Genomic DNA, 24,517 nt, shown 5'->3' with positions numbered 1-24,517 from the left:
TTTAGTACGATATTAATCTTTTAAACGAAATAAATGCCAGTGATTGGTCAGTTCCATCAACTAGAATAAACTTGTCTTTCTGCAACTATTAATGCATGACTCTTCCATTAGGCAACCTCTAAACCCTGTACTTTTAAAGCCTTCTTTTGTTTCTTTCAATTGAAACATCTTTAGACATCTGCAAAGCTCTGTTTTCCAATGCATTTTTATTCCAAATTTCACATACTACTATCTGTACCTCAGTTACAGCAAAGAAACCAATCATTGGAATTTGACAAGATCTGAAGTTAGCAAAATCTCAATCATGATGCTCGTGACCAGATGTGAGTACATCTTGAACAGATTTCTCACTGATGAGAATGACTTAGGCGCGTGTCTTCTTACAATATGTTGGGTTCCTCTAATGTTCATTTCACCTTCAAGATTATTCTCTTCTGAACCATCCTTCTGTTCCTGCAGGTGAACGCCCGTTGCCAGCAGCTAGGCTCGAAGAAATAATATTTGTCCTTCAAGAACTGGCACGTCTGATTATTCATTCGGACACAGCATCCATCCTTCCTTTGCATCCACACTTGAAAAGTGGCCTAGCAGAGGAGGAAAGTCAAGACAAGCGTCCTCATCTGCTTGTTCTATTTCCCTCCTTCTGTGAGCTTGTTGTATCAAGGTAAGAGAGAATATCTTTCAGCAAAAAATTTAGTCACTAAAAAACTGGAGATATCTGCCATGTTTGAAATAATGTCAAAAAAGGAGAATTTATAAGGTATGAGAAAGGATGATGCCAGTAAGGTGCCACAATATACCTCGGCCACAATATATACAAAAGTTAAAAATTTTCATGATCTGCCTGGCACTATGATAAGAAATTAAACATGAATTAATGTTTCCATGGAGTAGTGTATCCTTTTTGATGAACAGGGAAGCACGAGTAAGAGAGCTAGTGCAACTACATATCAGGCTCATCACATGAGAATTGGCACTTGAAAAGGTTAGCTTAGCCAACTGAGTTGTGGAAGAATACACTTTTAAGTGATTTAAACCTCAGTCACCTCACAACGTTATTTGTTTATAGAAGATTTAGGTCAGGAATTTTTCTCATCCTCCAATATTCAGAGTTGTATAGTAGTTTGTACATTATAGGGAAATTATCAATTTTGTTGCATATGATGTGGTGATTTTTTTTGAATTGTGAGCATGAGGTTAGCATTGGTCCTCTGTTTGCATGCAAGAGATGTATACAGTCCTATCGATTCAAAGAAAAATATTTTTGGAAAGCTTGCAACTAGCTCAATTTTGAGTAAGTGACAGTGCAAATTAAAAATGAATTGAGCATGAGCTGAGGTTTCACTTGGTTTCTGTGCTTCACAATTACTCGCTACAATATTGAATTTTATAAAAGCTTACAGCTACCCTGGAGTTTATAAATTATAATCATGAATATCCTGCTTTAGTTGAGTTGATTATGTTTTGCTGCACTTTGTTCAGTACTGTTTATCTTTTGGGTTCAATTTTGATATCATGTATTTTTCTCGTCTCTCTTGGATGGCCGAGCACTGATGTTTAGAATAACATTAGAAGAGAGAAGGGGTAAAGCATGATTCTTTTGATATTGCCCCACTGACATGTAACACAAGTTAAATGTGTGATGGGTACTCTATTCAAACCTTTAGTAAGTAGTGTTATGAAAATGAGGATAGCTATTGAAAAGAACAAGGAAGTTATCTTAATATTTCAAAAAATCTTAATCCTAAAAAAACGTTCTTTGCACGCTTAATGTACGTACTCTGTATATACCCTTTAAAAAAAAAAAAAAACACTAAAGTCTCAACTGAATATGATATGCAAATGAGGGTATGTCAAGGGCTCAAGGCATGCAAGGAAAATGTGCAAATAGAACAAACAAATAACTGATGGCGAGAGCCATCAATCAAAGACAGCCAACCCAACCTTCTCTTATCTAAAACTCAATGAGCAACATGTAATCCCTAAGAGCGACATTTTTTTTTGATATCTCCCTAAGAACGACATTGGATCTAAAAAATGTCATCCAGTTTACCAATGTTGTGGAATGTGTTCGATACTGGTCTGCGAAGTGAAACCATCGACTTATTTTTATTAGCATTCATCAGAGATTATATCACAGACCAAGCAACGCTCTGCCTTAGTTTGCCATGTATAAGGAGATGGTTGAGCCTAGCAGGCCCAAAAAGGACTGGAGTTTGGACCATCCTAGGAGCCTTTGGGCCCGTGGCAAAGTCCATCTTCTAAGGCTCCTTAGAGTCGATCCAATGAGATCTATCACCCGAAATAAGTTTCGGCCCAAATTCCATGGAAGACCTCAGGATCCCTTTAATGGGTATCGACTATTAGCCTTGGTCATCAATCTAAGAGGGTCATTTACGGTCAAAGCTGCCTCTCCAAGGGCACTTTTCCTTGACCAATCGGTTGATACAGTTCTCTCAAAAGAAGAGTAAGCCGATCGGCGATTGCCAATAACTCCTTCGTGTCAACATTTATTGCAACCCATCAATTGTCATTGACCATATCTCATAAGCTTACAATTTTAGGGGCAGCATCTCAATCGATGAAAATGAATCAAATCTAGGGCCCTGCTTGCCTTATAATCAAAAATTGATTACTAATCCAATCTTTTTAAATAGATATGATAGAATTTCAACATATTTCGTTTGCTCTACGATGATTTAATAATAGTTTTTAGTATAGGTAGAATTTAAATCTCAAATTCTTTTATTCAACGACAAAAAACTTTATATCATAACATCTTTAACTACTTCATCCAATAATAAAAACGGATTGTGCTAAATATCTTTCTTCTTAGTAGATAACCGAAGAACCTTCTCAAATAACTTATTTATAATATTAATTATATTTCTAAAAAGAGTTCTTTGAGTAGGAGTTCAATAGCCACCCTAGTACACAACTCTAGAGGAGGTGGAGGTTGTCGAACCTAACCACTTGGAGGGAGAGGAGAGGGGAGGAGAGAGGAGGCTGAAGTATTCATCCAAACATATCATAAATGAATTTAAAATATAATCTAAGAGGAGGGGAGAGATGGGATCGATGCTCAATCTCTCTATGCTTGCAAAGCGAGGTTGACATGTATATATGAGAACGTCCCCAATCCCTTCCAGTCAGGATTTTCAAAGCCAATTACTGTGCAAATTCCCATTGTCTTGAGATTCAACTAAAAGCTAGGGACTCATGCATGTGTGGTGGAGAAAGTGTGGGTATATTTGGGGACTATCTCAGAGTCTCAGACCAGGTCAGAGTCCTCTCTCCCAGTAGTGGAATTAATAGACCCCAATACAAAATGGTAGAACCTTCTGCTCATCCAAAGGTGTTTAACTAGAAGGACGTGTCCCATAAAAAAAAATTAAAAAAAAAAACTAGAAGGACGTGGAAATGACTAGCAAAATCCTAATATACCAGAATTTTGAATTCGGGCTTACATCAAAACTAACCTAAAGATGAGATTTTAATCTTGTTGATTAAAACTCAATTTATTCATACTCATTGATTATGAGACAAGGAGATAAGGGAGAGAGAAAGGAAAAAAGACAAAGAACGAAGCAAAAGAAGAAAGAGGAGAAGAAGTGAAGCCTGAGATAAGCAGTTTAGTTGTTGTAGAATTGTACCTGTAGTTCAGTGAATTGTGTTTAACTAGAATGTGTTCACACGTGAGATAATTAGCTGGCACATGTGCCCGTATATTTTTTGTATTTAGTCTCTATAACGTGTACAATTTTATTTTGATTCAGTTGGTTATATCAGTTCAGTTAATGAAAGTTCTCGCTCCTTTTAGCTCTCTGTCATTTTGCACAGACGCTCCAAATGTGAGCATAATATTATCTTTTAAACAATTTATATCAAAATTTTAACTCATCAAAATTATATAGTGTTTGTAACTTCAAAACACAAAAAAAAAAAATAAAAAAATAAAAAAATTAATAAATTAATAATAATTAATAAATAAATAAATAATTGTGTTTTGTAAAATAGTATGCAGACACCAAAATAAAATAATGATTTGTACGTGTGTAATAAAAGGAGCTTATAGAGAACATTGTAATTTGGACCTTTATATATAGACCCAGACACATATACTTGCCAACTGTTTTTTATTCTCCAATGTATATTAATTTTTCTCTTTCATTAATTAACACCAATTAAAATAATACCCAATTCTTTACATATATTTGGTAGTAACAATGTTAGTGACAAATATATTGGATTTTCTACCCAATTTTTTTTCATATATTTGTTAGTAACAATGTTAGTGACAAATATATTGGGTTTTCATTCTCACATAGTGATGCAGATTGGTTAAGGGAGAATAAAATATTTTAATATTTTATGTTGTTTTCTTTTTCCTAGTTGAATTTGGATTTTAATTGTATTTTTTTTCCTAGTTAAATTGTTTTTCCTTTTTCAAGTAGAAGTAGGTTTATTATTTCTTTTCCTAAAAAGAGTAGGAGAAATTCTATTCCTATAAATACTCTTTATAGAGAGGTTATTGTTATGTGTGTTTTTTGAATAAAAGTTTGCTAGAGAGGTTTTCTCTATTATTTTGCCTATTAGCCTAGTGTTCTTGTAGAACTTAGGTATAGTGGAAGAGTTGTAGTATTTGTGTGTTATAGATTCTGCTTCTACACGCTCACGCTGCATCATATAGTCACAATTTTAATTCTCTTTTTTATCACATCAATTTATTTTTATTAAAATGTTGATATTTCTATATTAATTATAGATATTTGTGTGAAATATTAAATCTATCTGTGAAATAATATTTTCTCGTTAAAATATATAACCACTAGAATATTGGCAAGTTTTGTCTTTTCATCTATGCTTGTTGCTCTGGCATTTAAACTTGCAGCTGACTAGGCTATGGCAGCAACCCCACCTGGGACTATGTTGATCCACCTTGTTGCTCTAACTTTGGCTACTTGAATAGCAGCGGCATCACTCCGGTCCACGGGCTTCTGCCCAGCTGTCATGGTAGTGGCTTCGAGTGCTTCACCAATTGTGATTGCACCACCACGCCCACCATCACCACCTGATTGTTCAAATATGGCTGGTGGTGCCAATGGAGCCCGTTGGTTGTATTGATCAACAACCTAGACTTATCAAAATATTACACATTTCAATCGATTAGGTACCAAAAAAAAGTTATGCACAAGAACCAACATAGACAACAGGATTACATTGTTATGCACAAAATAAGAAATGGGAAGCCTAGTGCACTTGGACGATCCTTCCCCCTCTCTCTTTTCACACTAAATTATTAAGGTATATCCTTTTATTGGGCAAAAATGGCCCATTACCATCAATTTTGAAAATACTTTGCCCAGAAACACTGTTTCCGAACAATATAGCAATATACCACTTTTTTTAGGTACTCGAGCTTGGTGAGCTCGAGTACCATGTTTTTTTAAGTCAAACATCTTCTCAAAAAAAAAACGCCGCTATAGGGCCCGAAAACGTCATTATAGGGTTTAAAAACGCCACTATAGGGCCCCTTGAACCTGTTATGGGGACTTATAAAAAAAATTTGCAGGAAAACGCCGCTATAGGGCCCAAAAACGTCACTATAGGGCTTAAAACCGCCACTATAGGGCCCCTTGAACCTGTTATGGGGACTTATAAAAAAAAATTTGCAGAAAAACGCCGCTATAGGGCCCGAAAACGTCACTATAGGGCCCCTTAACCTGGTATGGGGGCTTAAAAACGCCGCTATAGGGCCCGAAAACGTCACTATAGGGCTTAAAAACACCACTATAGGGCTTCTTGAATATGGGACGATAGTGGATTAAAAAAACATGGTACTCGAGCTCACCAAGCTCGAGTACCTAAAAAAGTGGTATATTGCTATATTGTTCGGAAACAGTGTTTCTGGGCAAATTATTTTCAAAATTGATGGTAATGGGCCATTTTTGCCCCTTTTATTGTGTGTTGCACTGTTTACAAATCAATCACTGCCACATCTCATTAACTGTACTTGGAGAAAGGTAAAGATGAAAATAAAATGAGTTCATTTTTCTATCATACTCACAAAAATTAAACCCACAAAATGCAACATCTTAAAAAAAAGCATTTTTTGTGTGTAAGGATTTAAAAAAAAAATGATAATTACATTAGGAAAGGAAGAGTTCAAAAATATTTGAACTCTGAATTTGATTAGTATTTCTTGCATGAAATATTAGATTTAAAATGATATTATCTAGTAATGGACTTAATAAGTTGAATTTACAAACAATTAAGTCTATGACAAGACAAATTTCACAATTATATGCTTTAAAAAAAAAAACTTGTAGAATTTATTGTGCCTGCCTAGTTTTTTTTTTTTTCATAGTCTGAGTTGTCCAATGACTGGATCAATAATTTGAGTTTGATTTCAGTTTTTAGAGGGCCAGTAGGACACATAAGACTCCTGTGAAATTTTGTGTATCAAATAGACTCACATCATATAAACACACTATACATGGAAGATATATATTTGCATAAAATTAAACTGTGTTCAAATCACCTATTCGCCAATTGACTCGGTGATTACACGCTTCCCAGGAAGATCAATCTCGGTGATACTCACACCACCAAGATCTGCATCATAACTCATATCATTATGATCCATAAGGCCAGCTCTCTCGTTGCGCATGGCAGTCGATTGCATGGTTGCGGCTGCACCACCCTTCTGGATATGCCCAAGTATAGTGTTCTCCGCTGTTAAGAATATAAAGTGAGAGAGAAAGACTGAATAGTCTGTATATTTTGTGTTGATAATAATGTACAATAGAGAGCCTTATATAGGCTAGGTATGTGTGTAGTACAAGTAATATGAGTAAACTACAAGTACAGTATACTAGACTAAGCCTAATAGACTAATCTAGTCTAAGCTATACACAAACATCCTTCCTCAAACTCGAGGTGGCAAGCAGGAAGCCAACTGGAGTTTGGATATAAGATCTCGAAGACAACCAGGTGGGTGAGTCTTGATGAAGATATCTGCAGGCTAGTTAGCAAAGGAGATGGAGAACAACTTGAGATTGTCTTTCTTGAGATGCTGGCGAGTGATGTGACAATCGATCTCAATGTGCTTGGTGCATTCAGGAAGACATCATTATGAGCAATGTAGATAGCACTACGATTGTCACAATAAAGAATAGTGGCAGTGGGCTGTGGAGCATCCATGTCAGCCAAGAGCCAGTGAAGTTAGACAAGCTCGCAGGTGGTGTCAGTAAGGGCACGATACTCAGCCTCAGTACTAGAATGGGAAACCACATCCTGCTTCTTGCTACGCCATAAGACAAGAAAAGTACCCAACAGGAAACATAAACCTGTGATGAAGCATCGATCAGTCGGATCACTTGCCTAGTCCACATCTGAATAAGTATGAAGCTCGAGAGAAGACCAAGAGGAGTGGTGGAGACCATGATAAAGTGTGCCCTTGATATATTGGAGAATTTAAAGAACGGTAGCATAGTGGACAAAACAAGGGGCATCCATGAACTTATTGACCATACCCACGGCATGTGAAATATCCGGACGAGTAACAGTGAGATAGATCAGACTACCAACCAACTGACGATAGCAAGTAGCATCAGATATAGGTTCACCATCCAAGGGTGTGAGCTTTGCATTGTATTCCAAGGGAGTGGAAACAGTCTTATTGTCGGTGATATCGACTTTGGAGAGAAGATCAGAAGCATATTTAGCTTGGGAAAGATAGTATCCATTAAAAGATGAAGTAACCTCAAGCCCAAGAAAATAGCTGAGAGTGTCCAGATCTTTCATCTAAAAATGCTGACTAAGGAAGTGCTGAAGAAAGCGGATACCTGCAGAATCATCTCTAGTAATAATCATATCATCAACATAAAAAAGAATAAGAGTGATATCGGCAGAGGATCTTCGGTCAAAGAGAGGAATGTCATGAGGACTTAAAGTGAAACCCTGCTGAGCAACAACTGAGCTAAACTTTTCAAACCAAACTCTAGGAGCCTACTTGAGTCCATAAAGAACACGGCGAAGGCGACAAACTTGACTGCCTGAGTGTGGATAGCCAGGGGGTGGTTGCATGTATACTTCTTCTTGGAGGTCTCCATTGAGGAAAACATTCTTCACATCCATTTGATAAAGAGGCCAATGGCGATCAGCAGCCACAACAATGAGACATTTGACAGATGTAAGGCAAGCAACATGAGCAAATGTTTCCTCATAGTCACTGTCATACTCTTGAGAAAAGCCCTTGGCAACTAGGCGAGCCTTGTACCGTTCAATAGATCCATCAGCCTTGCTCTTGATCTTGTAAACCCACCTACAACCTACTACAGACTGACTAGGAGGCAAATCAACCATATCCCAAGTGTGATTCTTATGAAGGGCATCTAGTTCTTCGTTTATAGCTTGCTGCCAAAGAGGGTCAGTATGGGCCTCACGATAGGTGTGAGGTTCATAGAGGGTAACAAGAGTAAAAGAGCAGTGATAATCAGTGAGATAAGGGGGAGGAATGCTTACCCGAGTGGAACGACAAAGTTCAAGACCAACATGAGACTCAGGAGAAGGTGGTGCCACAGGATCCAAGACAGGCGAGTCATATGCCAAGGACAAAACCAGAGATGAGTCGTCTAGAGAGGCAACCAATGTCAAAGAATCCTCCACAAGTTCAGGATAGAGAGGAAGGAAAAGATCAATAAAAATGGGAGACTCTAAGGAAGAGGACACAAGAAATTGCTGAAAACTCGTGAAATGACGTTGTTCCCAAAACTCAACATGACGGGAGACACGAAGGCGATGAGAAATGGGATCATAGCAACGAAACCCTTTTTGAGATACACCATAACCAAGGAAACAGCAGAGATGACCACGAGACTGGAGTTTTGTTCGTTCATGAGGAGGAAGAGAGACAAAGCAAGCACAACTAAAAACCCAAAAAGAAGAGTAGTAAGGAGTTTGACAATAGAGAAACTCGAATGGTGATTTGTTGTGTGTAGTTGGTGAATGAATACGATTAATGGTGTACATAACAGTGAGTGCGGCCTCACCCCAAAAGCGCTTAGAAAGAGAGGCAGAAATGAGAAGGGTGCGGACAACATCAAGAATGTGACGATATTTTCGTTGTGCACGACCATTTTGTTGAGAGGTGTAAGGACAAGACCGCTGAGGAAGGGTACCATGACTGTCTAAAAAGGATAGGAAAGATTTATCTTTATATTCTTGAGCATTATCTGATCGAAAGACTTTGACGGTGCGATTGACTGTGTTTCAATCATTTTATGAAATGTTTGGTAAATAGACACAAGTTCAAATCTATGGTGAAGTAGATAAATCTAAGTATATCGAGAAAATTCATCCATAAATATGACAAAATATCTAGATCCCCCCTTAATGGGAACAGGTACAGGACCCTAAATATTAGAATGTATAAGATCCAAAGGTGCAGAAGAAAATGAATCCCTATTATTAAAGGGAAATTTTGTTTGTTTGCCAAAATGATTGGAAGTACAATCAAAATGTTGAAACTGAACTGAACCTAAATGACCTTGAGAAGCTAACAACTGAAGACGAGATAAGGATGGATGACTAAGACGAGCATGCCGTAGATCAGGTGAGGGGGTGGCAGTGGTAGCAGCTACAAAAACAACTTGTAAAAGAATCTTCAAGTCATAAACCTCAAATATGCGACTAACCTTTCGGCCTGTCTCGAGCACTTGACTCGTCTGGGGATCCTGCACATCTACACCATGATTAGTAAATAGAAGATCTATGCCTAATTCACAAAGTTGACCAACAGAAAGCAAATTAAGGGACAATTTTGGGATATGAAAAGTGTCACTAAGGGATAAACAAGGAGAAGAGATTGTTCATTTATGACTAACAGGCATAGGAGTTCCATTAGCAGTGTAAATGGTGATTGGATGTTCTAAGGATGCCTTATCTAAAAATTGGGGTTCATTAGGAGTCATATGGTTATAACATGCAATATCAAAAAAACCAAGTTCATTATTTTTTACAAACTAGACAAACGAGGGTCACCATCCTGACATGTGAATAAATCAGTCATAATCTAACCAACCCAAAAAATGATTTTTCATTTTAAAAAAAAAACACTTTTTATTCAAGAATTATTTTAAGGGAGAACATTGTCTGGAGTTACTATAGTACTACTCTACTCTCTTCTTCAAGAGAACCAATATAGTAACTAAAAAAAAATAGAATTTAAATATGTGGTTGAAGGGGTTTTTTTTTTTTTTTTTAATTTATAGCTTTGAAAAGCCTATTGAAGATGCTCTAAAAATTTTAAAAATAGTGTAAAATTATTATTTATTTAATTTTTTAATGAAATTTATGTAGGCAAAAACACTATTTTGACCCCTACATTTTAGGGTCACAATAAATATGATCTTTACATTTTGGTGGCAGTCAATTTAGTCGATGTTATTTTCAATTTACATTATAACAAATGGTTTAGATTATTTGATAAGCTAAATAATAATAAAAAAATCTGGTTTTTTAAGCCAATGCTAAATGCACACTTAAGGTGTGTTTGGATACTGCTTATTTTGTTGAAAATTGAAAATTTATTGTTGAAAACAATAAAAAAAAAAAATTTTGGGTTACTGTTTACTCTCCTGAATACCATACATCTGCCTTAATGCATTGTTCATGTCCCATGAACAATGCAAGAGGCGCTGGTAAAAAAAAAAAAGACAAAAACACAAACGCATGAGTTTTCATCCGTATCCAAACAAATACTTAGTAGTTACTTGTTTCTTCCACCATCACAACTAATACAACTCCCTAAAGAGCATCCACAGCAAATGTGGCATAATTTATGTCATTTTGCCACACCAAAGACCTACTTTATTATTTTATCATATCATTTTACAACATCTCATTTATTAGATGTTTTATCATTCAATTCTATACATTAAAATAATATTTACTACACATTAAAATAATATAAACAACACAATAAAATAATATATCTAACACAATAAATAACAACCACAACACTGCTGCCGTTGCCGCTGCCACCACCACCGTGGCAGCCACAATCCATTGCAAAACAAAAAATTGAAAACAAAACCACCACCACAACCACCGTCATCAACAACCCACCACAAAACCCATTAAAACACACTTAACCAAACCCAGAAAACATAGCAACTCAAACCCAGAAAACACAACCAAAACCCACTAGCACCGGCAACCCACAATTTCGATCTCACATCAACGTTGATGCCCACGATTGTGACGAACACTCCGATCTCACCTCAACGTCGATTTTGATCTCACCTCAACGTCGATGCCCACGTTGATTCCGATCCCATGATTGTGACAAACACTCCGGCGGCGGACCTCGCCCTCACAAACCTCGCTTACTGCTCACACGTCGATCTTCATGGCTTTGCCTTCCCTGGCACCAAGCTCTACCTTGCCTCCATCGCCGATTCCTTTGTTCTTTCTGAGTTTGTGATGATTCCATTTCTGGGTTTTGTTTTGAATTAGGAATTGGAGTTTGATTTAAGGTGCAAAGAGAGAAGAAAGAAGATTTTTGGGTTTGATTTGAGGAAAGAACACCGGTTGGGAGAGAGAGAGAGATTGTGAGGAGAGAAAAAATCTCAATTAAAGAAGTGAAAGGAGAGAGAAAAGCCGAATAAAAAAAAAAATCATATGCCACATTTCGTCTGTACTATGGCAAATTTGTGAGGGTACTGTTCAGTGTTGTATAATTTATGAGATTTAGAACATCGGATAAATGGGGTTTTTTGGTGTTTGATGTGCCAAATATTTGACATTTGGCACATTTACCACATCTAGTGTGGATGCTCCAAACCTAATCTTAAAGAGATTCAAATTTTCTAGATTTTCTAAGGTACTCTATCAAATATATTGCCTTGAATCCTAACTAAAGCTATAAGACAGTTTAAATATTTTTTGACACAGCTTATGTAAATAAATATGGTATTTAATTTTTTAAAAACTATCTTTCTCTCTGATAAATAAATTAATTTTTTTACCCACACTCTCTCTTCATCGCCGCAGACATGGTCTCCTTTTTATTTTTGCCGGTGATAATCAAAAAAGGTAACCGGTCGACCTCAGAGGTAGGGCATCGGTCAAGCTCACAAATTTAATACTCTGTCTCTGTCTCTGTCTCTGTGAATGTGTATGAAGATCTGATCCCTTTCAACTGGTATGTATTGTTGCTGCTCACGCAATTTTCTTTTTCTGTCTCTGTGTGTTCGTTATTATTATTCCTTAGGAAATTTTTTAAGTCTTTGACTATATGTGAAGATTGGAACATTAAATTTAATTATAAATAAAATAAAAACTTGATAGATGCTTATATCTCAAAAAAAAAAAAAAAAAAAAAAAAAAAAATCTGTCTTTTGTTTTAATCAAATATCTCTGTTTTAGCTCACACCACAACATGACCATGACCATGCTAAAAAGGTAATCTTTGCAGCAAACTTTTCGAAAAAGCTTTACTGTTACTTGTTACTTGTTACTTGTACAGAGAAATTGGGCATGATTTTTTTTTTTTTTTTTTTGAGAAGGAAATTTGGCATGATTTGATTGTAGTATTATTGTGTTTACTGTTCACTACGTCCTGCTACTGCCTGTTTAATATATTCATTTTTTTATTCTTGATTTTGGTATGAACATATATGTTGTTTTAAGAGTGTTTTTCCTATTAACCAGGATTTTCTTCTAGTTCGTATGTTTATGCCTATCAATAAAGCGCGGAGAGGTTTGACACAAGTTCATTATTTTTTACAATACCGAAAGCAATACACATCTTCTTCTGCTCTGCTATTCCACCCACCCAAACCCAATCCTTCTCATCATGGGTTAGGGTTATTGGGCCCACCAGAAGTCCATCATGATCATCCATCCTCATCTGTTGATCATCATCTCAATATCAAAGACCCCTTCATGGACTTATTGCTAAGTGGCAGCTTTGATAAGCAAAAATTCATGCCTCCTATACCTTATTTCGAGTGGTATCAATTTCAATTTTGTCATCCTTGCATAGATCTTTACAATTGTGGGAACAATCAACAGAGTCTGAATGCTCTGAAATTCCTTTTAGAGAAATCTTGGAACCACAATTCACTTACCACCCTCAAAACTATTTGCTTCTTGAGAAAAACAATTCCTCCCAGGAAAGATGGCAAAGAAAAGTTTTTTGCCTCACTTTTATGGCTCTACAAATGTCACCCTAAATCACTAGCATACAATCTCGAGGTGTTTGCCAAATTCGGTTATTTGAAAGACTTGCTCGAAATTCTTTACCGGCTCCTCTATGGCTATGAAATTCGGAAATATGAATTTTATGAGAGGAGAGAAATTACTGTGATGAAGAATTACAAAAAAGTAAAGCTGAAATATTCAAAAATAGTTGAAGAACCACCCGGGGAGAAGAAAATGACAATGCAGTTGAGGGACCAGAAAAGAATTCTAATGGCAAGAAAGGCCATTGAGAAATACAATAATGACGAGGATTATCGCTTTTTATATGAACATATATCCGATATCTTTGCTCGACTGTTAAAATCCGATCTTGAGTTCTTGAATACTGGCCAGATTGATAAGATTAGTTTAGCTGCAAAGTGGTGTCCCTCTCTTGACTCTTCTTATGATCGTTCGACTCTCTTTTGTGAGAGTGTTGCTAGAAAGCTCTTCCCTTATGATTCTGATGCTGAGTACAGAGGGATTGAGGAGGCTCACTATGTTTATCGAGTTCGAGAACGTTTGCAAAAACAGGTCCTTATCCCACTTCGCAAAGCCTTGGAGCTGCCTGAGACATACATGAGCCGTCGCAAGTGGGACAGTCTTCCATATGATCGAGTCCCCTTTGTTGCTATGAAAACTTACAAAAAGTTATTCTTTAAACATGATGACTGGCGAATTTGTCGTCACCTTCGGTATCTGAAGCGTTCGGTGAAGCCAAAATTCAATTTCAGCAGATTGCTTCCTCACGAGATTTTAAGTTTGTTGAACTATGCATTTGGGGAGGAAATCGCGGAGTATCATTGGAGGAGAGTAGTTGAAGACTTCTCTAGCAAAGGATGCTTTCACAACTGCATTTCAGTCTTTAGTACTGCACCATATTATAACTTCTCGAACTTTTGCTATGCTTTTAGTCTTCTAACTTCTGAATTCTGTGAGAGCCCATGGAAAGGAAAAGTGGCTGTACGGAATGCCTCAGATGATGTGGACTTCATAAAGATTGAAGGAGAAGATCTTCGATCTAAGCTCAAGACTTTGAAATCTCATGATAGCATCTTTTTTAAAGTTTCAGAGATTTTGGATAAAGTCATAAATATGGCTCTTGGATGCAACCTGAGCACAGATAAGATGATAAAGAAAATTTTCATTTTAACTCATACTGGCGATTTTGTTTTGTGTGGCGACGTGTCTACTGAAATTGAATCAATCAGAAAGAAATTTGAAATGAATGGCTATGTGATGCCAGATATAGTGTGCTGGAACTTGAAATTTTGCTTGATTCCTGATGTGATTTCAGCAGATGATATCACATTAATATATGGTTGCTCAAATGATATTTTTAGAGTATTCCTGGAGGGAGATGGAAATTTGGATCCTGCGGCCATAATGGATGTAGAACTATCAGGTGAAGAATACAACAAACTCGTTGTGCATGATTGATTCTTGGGGGGTTTTCTTACTAATCCTGTGTGCTAGATGACTGAAGGTACTTACTCTACATGAACTCTTGTTTATTTTCATTTCTTAATAGAACTTCTTGTTCAAAATAGAGTCCATGAAGTAATGTTCCTCATGCAATGCTTCCTACCTCCTATAATCTTTCTCGATTAATTTTACTTATTATGTTATCCCATTGTTTGATATGTCCATAAAGGCCTCTTTAGATATGCAACACTAAGATGATCTAATTTAAAGTACATGTTAGAATTCTTCAATCTAAATTTTTTTTTTTTTTTTAAAAAAAATTCTTAAATTTAAGAAATTTGCAATGGAGGGGGTAAATTAGATCATATATAACTTCTAATATAATCAAACAATGGGATTAATTTTACTTATTATGTTATCCCATTGTTTGTTATCTTTAAATTTTAATCATATATAACTTATAATATAATGAGTTAACAGCTGTTATAAAAACTGTCATTTACCCCCTCACCATTATCTTAGTATATTTGTAGTTATGAATTGTTTGATTTATCCCCTCCCCCCCCCCCCCCCCCCCAAAAAAAATAAAAAAGGGAGTTGTGGATCGTTTGATTTTAAAAGATAACCACCTCTCCTTTACCCTATTTCTTCTCACTTTCTTGCATTTAAGGGTTGTTTTTTTTTTTAATTTTTTTTTTAATCTCTTTACTTTGACAATTTTACACCTACTTGCTATGTGCTGAGTGGTATGCAATATTCATTTTCCTTTTTCCATTCAATGATAAATGGGTGTTTTTGCTATCCATTTTAGTGAGACCTCCATCATTATTATTGTAGAAAGTTCTGGCTGCAGTGCTTGGCTGGTTTATAGTTATTAGCATGTGGTGGTGGAACCACGTTCAAGGGCTGCAGTGCTTGGCTGGTTGTAGTTCTTACTTTTTTGAATGCTGTACCCCAAAAAATAAGAGTTGGCCCGCTAGAAGAAAATATTGATGTCATCTAATGATCCCCCCCCCCACCCCCCCCCCCCCCCCCCACCCAAAAAAAAAAAAAAAACAGGTCTAGTTGCTTTCCTTACAAATTTTCTTTAAAAAGAGTTCTTATAGTTGATATACTCTCGTAATAGACTACTTTCAATTACAACAATTGACTGATTTTGTAAGTAAATTGTAAAACTCAAGTTTTGAATTTTGTTCCATTCTGGCAGAAACGGCCAGAAAATCTCATACCAGCATGCAAATTAGTACAAGAACCCACCCTTTTCCAACAGGGATAAAATTTCGGTCCATTCTGTTGTGTTTCAGATGTTATGGGTTGTGTCGGTTTTCCATCAGGTATAAAGTTATTTTAAATAGTTAAAATGACTTCAAACTGAGGCTTCCAATTTTGATTGTCTCTGGTTTCTAACAAAATCTGGTTGAGCCCATGTTCTTTTGTTGAACTTGGTTCGTAGTATATTTCCACACCTGTGACATAATGCTTTTTTTTTTTTTTTCTTTATCTCTGTGGAGTTCACAGAGGCATGAAGAATTCATCTTTTCTTTTCTGGTGTGTTTTTGTCATTGAGATATGGGAAAAAAATAAAAATCCGTCGGAGTCATGTTAAGTAACAATATTTCAGAGGTAGAGAATCACATTCATGATGTAGTTTTTCAACTAGGAGTTGAGAATCTTCTTCATAATTTCCTTAATTTGATACTGTATGTCCTTAGAAATTGTTAGTTTATTTGGTATATTAGTGAAAGATTGCATTCTTTTCCCCCCTTTCATTTGTTCCTCTTGTATGTATTCTTCCTGTTTACCTTTGTGCTTAAATAAATTCTTATACTTATCAGGGAAAAGAAACAATTGAATCTTCTTGTAGTTGTTGCTAAAATCTTATGACAGGAAATAATGATGTTTGTTTCGAACCTATGATATTGCAGTTTGGGGTGCTTGCAACCATGCATTCCATCTCCATTGCATCTTATAATGCGTGAATACACAGACCTCTCAAGCACATTGCCCCATGTGCCGTAGGGAATGGCAGTTCAAAGAATAAGAGAGAATTGAATGAGACATATCTGTTGTGTATTGGTTAATGTAAGGTGAGGCAAATCTTTGATCTGGAACTGGAAGCTTCAGTTTTCAATCACTAAATTGTATTATATCCGTGTTATGAGAAACGAGAAGCTTCCTTCTTGCTAATCTTCTACACACCAAATAATTGAGGTGTTTGATAATCACAATGCTAAACTTTTAGTGCAAAATAATCAAAACAGGGGTGGGTGGATGTTGGTAAGCTCATTTGTTTCTCAAATTGGTGAAACTACCGTTTTGGCTGCTTGTGACCTTTTTTTGTTGTTGTTGTCATTGTTGATTGATGATGTTGTTATCTTACTGCCTAATGTGGAAAAGGATTTTGCTTCCACGTGCCACCTTGTTGCTTTGTCAAGCTTTTATTTTTTAATGGATAATTCCCTTTTTATAATCTACAATGTTGATGATATCTAAAGGAACTCCATAGCACCTTCTTATCATAACAGCAATTAAGGTGGTGGTTGAGATCATGTGTTCAAGACCTACTAGATGCGTGTATGTATAAATTACTTTCAATCAAAACAGGCAACCATATTGATGAATGATGACAAATCTATAACAAGATACTTTACATTCATAGGTTGGGCCATGGAGGAAAAAAACTCTGAATTAGCTACTATGAGAGTACATGTTAATAAATAACAAATACTTATTAGTTACCCATTCTTAAAAATGAAAAAGTACATTTGTGAATGCTTAATTGGTTGCACATGAAATTTATGATGGATGAAATGTGTACAACTAAGGGGGTATTTGGTGGTATTTAAATAACAGTTTTTGTTATTTAAACAACACAATACGTATTTCCAAAACACTTTTTCATCTACCTATATTTCTAAAAAACTTAAACAATTTTACTAGAACAACATTATCAAACAGGCTCTAAAACTTTCTTTTGAGAAAAGTAAATGAATATTAATTGCACTTTAATTTAAAAGATTAAGGCACTCCTTCATAATTTTCTTAACAGCTTCAAAAGCTGTATGTCTATAAAGTTGTTTAAATTTAAGGTAAGATGTATGCCTTCTTCCTTTGGTTTTTATTGTGCTTGTGCTTTTTTAGTTAGATGCATGTCATCTTCCTTTTCTTGTTCTATTCTCCTCAGCTCTTTTCCAAGGAAGCCATTGTTGTCAACAATGACTAATGCTATGGTACAATTTGCTGTATTAGATTGTCACCTAGTACAATTAGCATCTAAAATTCTAAAAGTGACTGCTTTTTAAGGCATTTCATAATTTCATGTAAATTAAATAATATGGGGAGGAGGACTAGCTGTCTTGCTTACCAATAACGCAAATGTAAAAGAAAGACAGATCACTCAAAAATCATTCCTCCATAGACAAATTGGTTGAAAAAGAACACAAATCACATTAAAATAAGAATAGGTTCTAAGAAATAACCAATATTCCACCTTTACATCAGATTAAAAAACAAAAAAGAGGGAAAAGAAAAAGAAAAAGAAAAGAAAATCTTAAACACTTCGACACACAGAATGAAGAATCAACTGTCCATCAACGGCTATTAACGAACCCCAAATCAGAAAAGCAAAAACATATTGCCGTTCACAGGTCACACCTCCACCTGCCCAAAAAAAGATGCAAAATTGTCAAAAGTTTTTTTTTTTTTTTTTTTTTTTTTGAGAAACTAATTGTCAAAAGTTTAGCCCATAATTAGAGGAAAGAAAAAGACAGTCCACTTAAGTCACGATTATTAAGATGAAATACAAGAAGTATAGTGCAGGTAACGTCAGGATCACGCGGGGCCTATGCATTATACGCTGTCTATTGAGTATATCCAATAGACAGCGTTTAATGATTCACGACTCATGGGTGAGAGAGAGTGACATTTAGGGCCTCTCTGCTTTTGTTTTTACTTTTAAGAATTGTGTTTACAAATACATTTTAACATTTGTCATGAATGATGGAATAAAAGTGATAGATCGTGCGAGTCCATTCACCTCTTGCAATTCTCCAAGTAAATAAATTGTGTGCAAAGTTGTGATTCTAGCATGTTTTGTGAGGAACAAGTAATTTTATTAGTTGTTACCCCCAAGAAGTTTTTAATTCAAACTTGTTCAACTTAGAAGAAAAGATCAAAATGCAATTTCAAGTGAGTTCTTTTTCCCATGTTATATTTTCAACAACAAAAAATTGCAAACTTCTTACACGACAGTTTATCTTCAAGAAATTTTTATTGATAATTTTTATTAATACACACAAACTTAAATCATAACGTACCGACCACCCTATATTCTAAAATAAACGTATCGATGTATAAAAAGTAACTCATGCATCTCAAACGTACTCAATTAGCACATATAACACATCAAGTGGAGATTGGTTATTCTAGTCTAAAAATATGTTGATATAACATTTTGTTTTAACAAATCTTTGATTTATAATTAGTAAAACAAAATTTTTTTTAAAAAAAAAGTTTTATATAAGAAAAAGAAAAAAGAAACAGAAGCAAGGGGGAGAGAGATAAGTGGATGCTTACAAAGATTAAAGTTCACTTGGTGATGGCATAGACAGCATAAATAATCCCAGGGAGATAGCCGAAAAGGGTCAGCAACAAACAAATCCAAAACTCGATCTGAATTATTAATCACCCACGTAAAAAATGAATAAGAAAGAAATATAAAAATAAAAATACATGAAATGAAATGAAATAAAGAAAATGAATTAGGTACCTGGCAACCAAACTTGAGGAAAACACCAAGAGGAGGCAAAATAATGGCCAAGAGGATATCAATGCAAGTAGCTGTGCCTTCATCAGCCATTTTCTAGGTATGTATGTATGTATGTATGTAGCTTTTTCTTTGGTGGTGTTGAAAATTGAAGAGGCTAAAAGGGGTTTTTGAGGGGAGAAGAAGAGTAAATGAAAATTGGAAAGTTATTATCTATATGTATATTTGTAACTGACCCAATGACTACTTTTGTGTGTGTTTTATGATTGAAACTGCAGAGGAGAAATAGGTGAATATATAGAGAGTCAGTCACACGGACCACACGTGCTGTCACATGAAAATGAAAAAATATACGATACGCGGTTCCTTAGTGGTGTTAACAAAGTGTGTTAAGTATTCTTCTCAAAAAAAAAAAAAAAAAAAAAAAGGTGTGTGTAAGTCTATCTATCACATTCGCATTACACTTATTGGTTTTGGGTTTGAGATCCGAATCATAACACAGAGCTAGCTAATTCTCATAAATGGAGGCACATGGCAAAACCCAAAGTTTCCCATGTGGGTTGCTACCTTTTTCATTATTATTGGACAAACACCTTAATCTTTCCCTCTTCGCTCCACGCGCCTTTGCAACTTCTATATCCTATTTTTAGGTTCTAAATTACTTACTAGTAACTTCTAAAATTCTTGTTTATCAAAAAACAAAAAAAAAAAAAAATTCTAAAATTCTTAATTATTTCAATTCACAAACTCTTATCTTATCTTATTATTTCAGACTTAATTTGAATATTTCATTGTTCCGAAACAAAATCTTACCTTGGAATATTGGTCTAAAATACTAGTATAGATTTTAAATTTTATCTTGTCTTTTCAAAATAATTTAAAATGCTAATTTTTGACCTTCCATTTGATCTTAGGGTGTAGTTTTAGGCCTACTATGTAAAGTTGAAAAAGAGATTCTTTAATAATTTCATTAGTGGCGTAAGAATTGTAATTTAACTAATTAACGTCTCTTAGTATTTTTAAGAGAAATATCTTATATCAAAAAAGAGAAATATCTAAGTATAATTTAAACCCCCTCCCTATTATAACTATCAAAATAATAGTTATAATATTACTAATATAAAAAGTTATTTTTACTTTTTTTTTTTTTTTTTCTATTGAATCTTATTAAATTTTCAATTGTTAACTGTAGTGCACGTCTGTCAAACCTAAAAATGCATCTATCCGTGATTCATTAGTGTTAGGCACACATATTCAACGTGGTTGAACATTTTTTGCTCCTTAATCCACCAAATCCCTGTTAGAAAATGGCTTGAATTAGGGGTGTGCAGTCAAAAATGGCTTGAATTAGGGGTGTGCAGTAAAAAATGGCTTGAATTTGGTAGGTTTTTAAGGATTAGTGGGTTGGGTTCAATTGTCAAAATCTTTTTTATAATGGGTCAAGTTGAGTGAGGGTTACTAGATTCACAAATCCATCTAACCCAACCCAATCTACCTATATTTAATATATATTTTTAAAAATATATATTATATGATTTTATTGTTTACTCTTTTGTTTATCAATTGAGTTGGGATACTTTCTAAAAAAATTGAGTTGGGATAGAACTATATAATATCCTATTAAATATAGAATAGTAAAACTAATTTATGTTTATTTTGTTTCTCAACCGAGTTGAGATAGAACTATTTCATATCTTACTAACGAAATAAGATATCATTTGGTTTGATTATTTATGTTGATTTGATGTACTACCAATATAAATTTGTTGTAATTTGTATTGGTTTAGTCTTTGAAGCACTAATAAAATAGTTTGTATTGTTTTGGTACTATACTCAGGTTTATTAGGTTATAAATTTGTTCTTATCTATGTTGGTGTTGTACTAATGCTCTATTAAAATAAGGCTAAAATACCATTTTAGTCCCTACATTTTGAGACTACGATCAATTTGGTCCCTGTGTTTTGGTAACAGTCAATACGGTTCTTGTTATTCTCAACTTCCAATTAATTTGGTCCCTACCGTTAACTCACTAACAGAAAATATTTAGGTGGCAAACGGTTTGCATGATTGGCGCACATGTGGCTAACATAATAATATAAAATCAAATAATTTAACATTGAAAATCCACATAAGCATTTTAATGAAGAAAAAAAAGGCCATGTCAAATAAAAAAATTGAAAAAAAAAATTAAAGAAAATGATTTTTTTTTTTTTTTTTTTTTGGTAAATCCTCAATTTCTTCTATTTTCTTTTGTATTCTTGCACTTTCTTAGGTACCAAACACAGTACCCAGCAACACAACGATCAGGGATCCGGATCCTCTCCATTTCTATTTGAAATGGAGAGTGTCCATTTTATGGACAGGATTCGTTTGAAATAAATCTAAAGTTTGAAGCATGCCACGTCAATTAAAATCCAACTGACTTAACTCAGCAAGTTCAACCGGGGTTAGCTATAAAGGTTAACTCTTCTCTCTACCTTTCAGCTACCCAAAAAAACAAAAAACTCTCTCTTTCTTCAGATCTCTCTCTACCCAAAATTCAAAAACTCTCTCACACCATTGCTCAATCTCCATGGCTACAGCTAGCAGCCACTGCGTCCCACACCTCCACTACCGGCAGAGTTCCGATACGTTCCTGTCTCTCTCCTTCGGCCGCTGGAGGTGCTATCGTCGGTGCCACCACCACTGGTGGCCGGGTCCTCCTCTCTTTCTCTTTATTGTCTTTTCTTTTTTATTTTTCTTTTTGTTTCTCTTTTTATTTGCCTTTTAGAATTGACTGAATCCCTTAGAGTTTTGTTTAGTGACTGGGTTTCCTTTTAAGTATAAAGCTTGATGATCTGCTTTGGGTTTGAAAATTTGGGGCTCTTGGATACAGTTGAATGTGTTTTGATTAAGTATCTACTTGTAGTTGTTGTGTGGTGTTGTCTTTGACATCAGTCCAAAAATTATGTTGCTTTGTCATGAACTCATGATGTATGCTAAAAATCATTATGAAATTTCTCTTCTTCTTTTTTTTTTTTTCCTAATTTTTTTTAGGTATCTGTTCCTTTTCTAAATTTGGATTGACTATGCAAATGGGTATTTTGCTGGTGGATAATATATTTTGTTTCTTGTAGTTCATTTTAAAGATATAAACTGTGGCTCTTTTGGTTTCTTGAATTGTTACCAATCATGCCTAACAAGTTTACCCCAAATTTTTAAGTTTATATGTTAAGGCCTTCCAAAATATTCTGGTGATGCTATTTTGGTTCAAAAGAATATTTGAAATTTTGTTTATGCTATTTTTCTTTTAATAAAAAATTGTCAAATATTTCTAGTTGAACTTTAATTCTTCTAGGGCATTTCTATGTTATATAGATATGGTATTCATTTATTAACTTTAATTCTACTTGGGCATTTCTATGTTATACAAATATGGTACTAATTTAGACAATAAAGCAGAAATTGCAGTTGGATTTGGGCACAATTGAGCTTATGAACAAGAGTTTGTTTATGCACTTTTTTATTTTCCATTTATTGTCGAAAAAGGTTATATGGAGTAATAACTAATAACTATGTCTCTTGTTTTCTTATTAATAGGATAAAATATTAGCCTCTGTTGCAATGAAGTTTAATGTATCTTGCCAGAAAAATGTTTTGAAGCATTCCATGAAGCATTGAAGCCATGTATCTTGCTGTCAATAGGCTAATTTTGCAGTATCAATGAAACACTGAATGTATTCTTTAGTTTTGACACTTACTAGTTTTCATGTTCATTTACAAAAACTTTTACATGGATTTAGAATACAAACCAAGAAGAATGTAATAAAATATAGTTATTCTTTTATTGATATTGGTTTGAGAATGTAATAAAATGTAATTGATTGTGTGCCTTTTATTTCTAATTTCTTGTAATGCTTCAAATTGAACAATTTTGATGATGCCTGTACGGTCACAAATTGATGGAAGAGTTTGATCCAAAAATAAACAAAGCTTTATTAAAATGTACACTTTGATTACAAGGCTATTATTTCACTCAAAAAGAACCTAAAAATATGCACATTCATGGAACCTAAAAATTACATTCACAAATTCTACAAGGATGCAAGTTGAAGCCAAAGTGTAGTGAACAAGATTATGCCTAAGCAAAATACTTCCATTCAAAACAATTTTTGAATCATACAAGTGGCTACTAAAGGTAAGTGTTGAAGATTGTTAAGAGCTTGACTGTTGAAGAAAGTAATGGAAAGAATTGGAGAATGGAAAGGATGAGATGTTGGTTACTTCGAGGGTAACCACCTCCAATAGAGTAAGAACAAGAAAGATAGAGAAAGGAGAGTAACTGAATTGATTCCAAACTTGTTTATTATCATCCCAAAATTGGGGGTTATATACAATTACAATCTCAGAAATACCAAATGTAAAACTACCTAACTAACTCTCACTATCTGATCACTTACTAAGCTTCACATCATGCACCTGCACTTCACATGCCTCAATATAGCCAAGTACACGCACCCTTTATCACCACAACAGGCACACCTCATCACACTACTAGGCACCACCCACACACTACTAAGCACGGCATACACACTACCTTAAGTCCTTAACAAAGTTTCTACATATATCCAAAACATATATTTTTCTACAAGATTTCACCAGAATGGTAGAACTTGTATAAAGAACTTATACAAGAGTGAGAACATGTGGTCTACACTAACAAAAAACAATCTAAAATTTAGCACTAATCCCCCTCCACCTCTAGTAGCTGCCTTTTCTCGCTTTTTGTGGTAGAACAATTAGCTCATAAGGACCGCCATTGTATAACCATTCATCAACGGAAGCAGCTTCCCATATTGGGTATAGCATCCATTTAATCATGCCATTCAACCTAACAAAATAACAAAGAGTGATTTCAATGATAAACATATATCAAAATTTCAAACTAACAGCAGGCACAAGTGAAGCTATAAGATCACTATCACTACTAAATATGTAAATTTGTTGAGGGTTTATAGCTTAGGAACTTCCATATTAAGAACTCAGCTAAAAGACCAAAATTAAAAGTGAAACTGTGAAATACAAAGCAGATCATATAGT

At 34.8% G+C, this 24,517-nt stretch overlaps 5 protein-coding genes across 7 annotated transcripts in view; 2 read left to right on the top strand and 3 right to left on the bottom strand.

Moving 5' to 3' along the window:
- Positions 1-19,733, bottom strand: part of LOC126716582 (hydrophobic protein RCI2B-like) — a 34,461-nt gene extending 14,728 nt beyond the window's left edge. The window contains exons 1-3 of one of the 2 annotated variants that reach the window (XM_050417405.1): positions 19,442-19,729; positions 19,249-19,344; positions 18,065-18,333 (exon numbers count right to left, since the gene is read on the bottom strand). In XM_050417405.1, coding sequence (XP_050273362.1) covers positions 19,261-19,344; positions 19,442-19,531 — 174 coding nt within the window. In that variant the 5' untranslated portion in view covers positions 19,532-19,729 and the 3' untranslated portion in view covers positions 18,065-18,333; positions 19,249-19,260. Of the gene's footprint in view, positions 1-18,064; positions 18,334-19,248; positions 19,345-19,441 lie in introns of those variants that run through there. The other variant, XM_050417406.1, reaches the window with a different exon arrangement.
- LOC126716583 (hydrophobic protein RCI2B) overlaps positions 1-24,517 on the bottom strand; it is a 57,726-nt gene that overhangs the window by 14,728 nt on the left and 18,481 nt on the right. The window contains exon 3 of one of the 2 annotated variants that reach the window (XM_050417408.1): positions 18,065-18,333. The exons of the other annotated variant lie outside the window; for it this stretch is intronic. The gene's annotated coding sequence lies outside the window, so the exon portion shown is untranslated. Of the gene's footprint in view, positions 1-18,064; positions 18,334-24,517 lie in introns of those variants that run through there. 2 annotated transcript variants of the gene reach the window in all.
- Positions 213-1,347, top strand: LOC126716581 (uncharacterized). The gene is made up of 3 exons (XM_050417404.1): positions 213-368; positions 460-664; positions 916-1,347. The coding sequence occupies exons 1-3, from the start codon at positions 305-307 to the stop codon at positions 965-967; spliced, it is 321 nt and encodes a 106-aa protein (XP_050273361.1). The 5' UTR covers positions 213-304; the 3' UTR covers positions 968-1,347.
- On the top strand, positions 12,744-16,925 carry LOC126716579 (uncharacterized). The gene is made up of 2 exons (XM_050417400.1): positions 12,744-14,734; positions 16,599-16,925. The coding sequence occupies exon 1, from the start codon at positions 12,952-12,954 to the stop codon at positions 14,686-14,688; it is 1,737 nt and encodes a 578-aa protein (XP_050273357.1). The 5' UTR covers positions 12,744-12,951; the 3' UTR covers positions 14,689-14,734; positions 16,599-16,925.
- LOC126716584 (hydrophobic protein RCI2B-like) overlaps positions 18,065-24,517 on the bottom strand; it is a 42,131-nt gene continuing 35,678 nt past the window's right edge. The window contains exon 3 of the mRNA XM_050417413.1: positions 18,065-18,333. The gene's annotated coding sequence lies outside the window, so the exon portion shown is untranslated. The remainder of the gene's footprint in view (positions 18,334-24,517) is intronic.

Source organism: Quercus robur, chromosome 3 (genome assembly GCF_932294415.1).
Source record: "Quercus robur chromosome 3, dhQueRobu3.1, whole genome shotgun sequence".
NCBI classification, from domain to species: Eukaryota; Viridiplantae; Streptophyta; class Magnoliopsida; order Fagales; family Fagaceae; genus Quercus; species Quercus robur.
The sequence above is the reverse complement of the archived record's forward strand: the minus strand, read 5'-3'. Positions and strand labels throughout refer to the sequence as shown.

What these genes read in the sequence shown, in the direction of transcription:
- LOC126716579 (XM_050417400.1), top strand. Translation starts at nt 12,952, where the DNA reads ATGGACTTATTGCTAAGTGGCAGCTTTGATAAGCAAAAATTCATGCCT.
- LOC126716581 (XM_050417404.1), top strand. Translation starts at nt 305, where the DNA reads ATGATGCTCGTGACCAGATGTGAGTACATCTTGAACAGATTTCTCACT. An exon ending in CACTGATGAGAATGACTTAG is followed by an intron (nt 369 to 459) that starts GCGCGTGTCTTC and finishes CTGTTCCTGCAG; the next exon opens with GTGAACGCCCGTTGCCAGCA. An exon ending in TGTGAGCTTGTTGTATCAAG is followed by an intron (nt 665 to 915) that starts GTAAGAGAGAAT and finishes TTTGATGAACAG; the next exon opens with GGAAGCACGAGTAAGAGAGC.